This window comes from Mustelus asterias, chromosome 5 (assembly GCF_964213995.1).
Source record: "Mustelus asterias chromosome 5, sMusAst1.hap1.1, whole genome shotgun sequence".
NCBI classification, from domain to species: Eukaryota; Metazoa; Chordata; class Chondrichthyes; order Carcharhiniformes; family Triakidae; genus Mustelus; species Mustelus asterias.
Window position 1 is genome coordinate 69,646,162 of NC_135805.1, and position 6,000 is coordinate 69,652,161.

At 42.2% G+C, this 6,000-nt stretch overlaps 1 protein-coding gene across 1 annotated transcript in view; it reads right to left on the reverse strand.

Annotated features, from left to right (window-relative positions):
- cep85l (centrosomal protein 85L) overlaps window positions 1-3,479 on the reverse strand; it is a 257,274-nt gene extending 253,795 nt beyond the window's left edge. The window contains exon 1 of the mRNA XM_078212719.1: window positions 3,239-3,479. Within this exon, the coding sequence (XP_078068845.1) occupies window positions 3,239-3,251 (13 nt within the window). The 5' untranslated portion in view covers window positions 3,252-3,479. The remainder of the gene's footprint in view (window positions 1-3,238) is intronic.
- Window positions 3,480-6,000: the final 2,521 nt, after the last annotated feature.

Genomic DNA, 6,000 nt, shown 5'->3' on the forward strand with positions numbered 1-6,000 from the left:
TTAACTTTGGGCTGATTTGCAGGATAGCAAAATACAGCCAGTGTTAAATGTGAACACTTCAGCAGGGAGTCCAAGTTTTTGTGACACCAGCATTACTTAAAACCAGCCGACATCTCTCAAAGGAGAGGTGCTTTCTGGCTGGAGCAAGTGGTAGAACTGGTTTCAGGACAAGAACATTGTGATTTAGTGGATTATTGGACGGAGAGCACGCTCCAAGGTTCTCTAATGCTGCTCTGGATGCCTTGCTGGAGGAGGAGAACAAGAAGAGAGAGGTCCTCGATCTGCAGGGAACCAAGAGATCCTCAACTGTGTGAAGACAGTCGGTACAGATAGCTGTGGCAATCAGGAATCTAGGAGCAAGGAGCAAGTGATATATGCAGAAACCGTGATGTCAAGAGGAAGTCCTTCTTTGAACAACTTTGGAAACCACCAAATGTTACAATTCCAATGAGAAAGTAGAAATCAATTAGCAAATACCGGGCAAATGTGTTGGTGATCCCCTTAATTAACATTGTATCTTTCCTGCTGCTGAAAGGAGGTTCAGCTGAGTGAGGTCAGGATAGGGTGTTAGTTGGAGTGTTTAAATCCGAAATGGCAGGAATGGTGTGAAATCATTGTTACATGCTGACTGCCATCAAAATCTGCCTACTTTACATATTTCTGAGAGATGATTCCTGTGCATTCACTAACACCTTCAATAATACGGCATCTAGCATGGCTAGCACTGTACGTGCGCATGTGTACGATGGATGCCATTTTGAAAGCAAAATGGCACCAAAACCAAGAACAATGGAACCAATTTTCACGATATTACTGTTTATCCTGCCTCATGAAAGTGAGAAAGCCATCGTGCCTTCAATTACTGAGTGCATTTGTGCCTTGCGAGCACCAACAGTATAAACAATGTAACTAGAAAATGTGAACTTGTCTTGTAACCTGTTACAGATTAGATTTAATCAGATCGCAACTTCAATGATATCAATGATGCGATTATCCATCAAACTGTTCTAATTCCTTAGAGCAACTGAGCTTCAAATTTTTATTGTGTCTGTGCAGCTCCCCACAAAGTTAGCTCAGCTTCCTGGTTTAACTAAAAAGGTGAGAAACAAGAGTTTTAACTAATAATAAACTAGAAATTTGAATTTGTTTCATTTAATTACATTAATTCCTTTTGTTCTCAGGCTTCCCTCATTCCAAAACAATAGTTTAGTCTGCGTCACTTCCTATATATGACTATCTTACTCATCATTCTTCATCAAATAGATGTGCAGTGGAGGTATTATTGGATCATAAAATGATGCGCCTCAGAAGGATGCCATTGCACATGTACTGGCTCCCTGATAGAGTTTTCTAATTAATCCTACTCCCCTGCTCTTTCCCCGCAGCCCTGCAAAGGTTTACACTTTTCAGTGTTTATGCAATTCCCTTCTGAAAGTTATTACTGAATCTGTTTGCACCTCTCTTAAAAAGCAGGGCATTCCAGATCATAACCCGCTGTGTAAACATTTTTCCTCCTGTAGCATCTGGTTAGTTGCCTAATTATCTAAAATCTGTATCCTTTGGTTACTGACCATCCTGCCAGTGCAAACAGTTTCTCCTTTTTTGGCTTATTAATGCCTTTTAACACTTTTATCCAATCTCCTTTTATATTCTCCGTCCCAAGGAGAAAAATTCTAGCTCCTGTACTGTCTGTAACTGGAGTCATATACCTCTGGTAAATCTTTCCTGCACTCTTTTAAGGCCTTAGCATTGTCTCTATACGGCGCCAAGAATTGACCACAATACACCAGCTGCAGCATAAGTCGTGTTTATTACAGATTTGGCAGGCGGCGGAGGCGGCAAAGGACATTTTGGCTTTCACAGCAAGAAGATTCGAGTACAGGAGCAGGGATGTCTTGCTGCAATTATACAGGGCCTTGGTGAGCCACACCTGGAATATTGTGTGCAGTTTTGGTCTCCTTATCCGAGTAAGGATGATTTTGCAATGGAGGGAGTGCAGCGAAGGTTTGACTGAACCCTGGGATGGTGGGACTCATGTATGAAGAGAGATTGAATCTGTTCGGTTTGTATTCGCTGGGGGAAAGGGAATCTCGTACAAACCTATAAAATTCTAACAAGCTATACAGGGTAGATGCAGGAAGGATGCTCCCGATGGTGGGGGTGTCCAGGACCAGGGGACACAGTCTGAGGATACAGGGTAGATCATTTATGACTCAGATTAAGAGAAATTTCTTCAGCCAGAGAGTGGTGAGCCTATGGAATTCTCTACCACAGAAAGCAGTTGAATTCAAAACATTGTTTGTTTTCAAGAAAAAGTTAGATTTGACTCTTGGGGCTAAAGGGATCAAAGGATATGGGGTGAAAGTGGGAACAGGTTACTGAGTTGGATGATTAGCCATGATCATAATGAATGGCAGAGCAGGCTGGAAGGGCCGAATGGCCTTACTCCTGCTCCTATTTTCTCTGTATGGTTAGTATAGCTTCCATGATAATAAAGGAAAAGAACCTTTCTGCCTTTTAACCACCTTCAAATGTGTATTCATGCTCCCCCAGGTCTCTGTTTCTACACACATGCCGCACATTTATTATGCCGTGGTACTGGAACTTAGTTGAAGTGTGTTAGAGCCCCTGGAGCTTTCACAGAGAGAAAAATAAATAAATACAACTACTACAACAACAACTTTCATTTAAATTGAGTCTTCACCCTATGTCCCAATGTACGGCACTGTCAAAAATTATCACATAGAAAAAAAACCATTACCACATTGAGCCATGTCAGAGTTCAGATAAACTATTAGATAATTCACTGCGGCACTGTGTTCTTGTAACCTTACAGTTAGTTCACAACATTGTAATGGACTATGACGGTACAGCTGTTGAAAACTACAAAAACCAAAGCCTTGCATTGAAATTTGGTATAAAGGGAATATTATCTTGTATTATCTCATTTACTTTTACAAAGCTAATCACACGTGCATCACATCACAAGGGAGAAATCAGTTTCTAACATTTGTTCCGTACTTCAGAGTCAGACACTGCACAATCTTCCTTCACCCCTCCCCCCCATTTCCTCTTCTAGAAAAAAAAACCATGGTCTTTTCACAAACCTTAAAAAATATAACCCTCTACACGTAAGATCACTAAAAAAAGCACACACTCCCATCCAGTTCATCAGCCCATCCATTAGCATGAGCTCATAAAATTTTAAAACAGAACTCTCTGCGAGGGGTCAACTTACTTGCTTTCCTCATTATCTCCACATAACTCGAGCTCGTATCGTAATTCGGTGCATCAGGAAGTTGTGGTGTGTTGGGTATTTTGCAAAAGTCTTGAGACAGGAACTTGGATTTCAGTTAGCCCCACTGCAATGAATACATTTGACAGGCACGAACAATGCAATTGCTGTTGCACAGAACAAATTACTGAAAGCAGCTTCACATTTTACGCCCACATTCATTTAACAACAGATTGTCAAATGCAGCCTGTGCCTGGGCTTTAAAGATCAGCAACATGAAGCAACCAGGAGAGGAAACACTTTGCCATGTGTTGCTGCTGACTGATAACATCATCTCCAGTGGGAGATTAACACAATTAGACAGCAAATGGTGCAAATGGTACAGCCTTGTAAGTTAAAAATGTACTGCATTCTTCACAAAAATACTACAGAAACTATTTTTAGCTTGGGGACAGAGACGAGCCAAAATAATCACATTCACTTTTTGTAATGATTTGATGAATAAATTGAGGAAATTAGTTCAATTTTCCCACACAAAATGGATGGTGGAGAAACAAATTGAGACGTTCAGCATCTTAGGGTCCCAATATACCTCCCTACTGCCCTATCCCACCCACTCTTGTCGCCCTTTTCTGCTACTTGGAAATACTGGCCAATTTCTCTCCTTACCAGCAAGCGGTTGCCAGAAGAGCAATGTGGTACCAGGCCATGAGACATCAGTGTTAAGCACCTGAAAAAAGGAGGGAGGATCTTTCAGCAGACACCTCTCCTTCTTCACTTTCACCACACACCTACCTTTTTAGAACTTTGTCTTAACCAGAGACCTTCAAAGAAGGTCCTTCCATTCCCACTGGCTGCCAGCTACTTCTTTCTGCAACAAAGGAATTCTCCTCATCGGCAGTGAGAGGCAAAATGACCCCTGATGCAGAAAGGAGGGTTGGGGATATGGCTGGGTCACAACTGAAAGTCCTGCTACTCCATTGTGCAGAGGAGAATTCCACTCACAGCTTGGACATATGAGCCACATGGAGGATGGCAGGATCCCTCAAAATGTATCGTACAGTGAGCTCGCCACCGGCATCAGACCCACTTATCACCCAGCCCTTCGCTTTGAAGACATCTGCAAATGTGACATGAAATCCCATGACATGGACCACAAGCATTGAGAGCAAGTTGCCAGCGATCGCCAGATCGCTGGTGGACAGCAGTGAAGATGGGAGTGAAAGGAGACAAAGAAGAGAGACAAAGCAGCTGGCAAGACATCAAAAGGCACCGCAAAGAGAGAGCCAGACGCTGCCAAACCACTCAGTGATCCATTGGCCCATCGAGACAGGGAGGTCAAGAAGATGAACAGAGTCAGACAATAGTGAACATCTGCAGCAGGGATTACAGGCAATAAGTGAACATCTAACATGGAGGCTGTACCTTTTATTGTTCAGCCTTACACATAGTGATGTCATAGTGATGTCACAATGCAGCTTCTTAAAGGTACATGTCATAATCTGCATTGGAATGCATTCAATATTGCAACACCCATTGTTCCAAATTTGAATAAGATCCACCGTAGCAAGGACAAACATCCAGAGCTGTATTCTCTCTTCATTACAACTGCAGTTAGACTCTGATAAAATGTTAACCAGTAGTTTGAAAGGTGAAGCAAATTTCTTGTTGACTAAAGACAACAGCAGGATGTGCCAAGGTTCATAGAGAGACAAACAGATAAGCCTTATTTTTTACTATTTTTCAGGGCTAGGAGGAAGATAGAATCTTTTTCCATGGATTCACCACTTGCCAAATGTAAGACCGCATTGAGATGGCCCTAGAAAATCACAGATCCTATCTTGTGTCAGCTGTTGGTCATCGGGTGGGAGGGCTGCCATTGGAATTTAAATAGGCCTCATCTATGGAGCAGAAGCTGAGTTTCCAACCCACTCACAACCCACCAGGCAAAAACCTGCCTGTAGTAAAGTCAGGACCTATGCTTCAACAAAATGTGCATTGATATAATATCTTTAATGTAGTAAAACAGCGTGAGAACTTTACCAAACAAAATTTGCCATTAAACGACAAGGAGGTATCAGGAAAAGTAAGCAAAAACTTGGTTATGGAGGTAGTTTTAAATGAGCATCTTAAAAGAGGAGAATGATAAATATGTCAGAGTTTAAGGACAGAATTCCAGAGTTGAAAGCACAAATGCAGATGACGGAACAAATAAAATCAGCATGCCACAAAAAACAGAATTAAAGTCATAGAAGGTTTACAGCATGGAAACAGGCCCTTCAACCCAACTTGTCCATGCAGCCCTATTTTTTAATACCCTAAGCTAATCCCAATTGCCCGCATTTGGCCCATATCCCTCTACACCCATAAGAACATAAGAACATAAGAAATAGGAGCAGGAGTAGGCCATCTAGCCCCTCGAGCCTGCCCCGCCATTCAATAAGATCATGGCTGATCTGAAGTGGATCAGTTCCACTTACCCGCCTGATTCCCATAACCCCTAATTCCCTGACTGATCAGGAATCCATCTATCCGTGATTTAAACATATTCAACGAGGTAGCCTCCACCACTTCAGTGGGCAGAGAATTCCAGAGATTCACCACCCTCTGAGAGAAGAAGTTCCTCCTCAACTCTGTCCTAAACTGACCCCCTTTATTTTGAGGCTGTGCCCTCTAGTTCTAGCTTCCTTTCTAAGTGGAAAGAATCTCTCCACCTCTACCCTATCCAGCCCCTTAGTTATCTTATAGGTCTCTATAAGATCCCC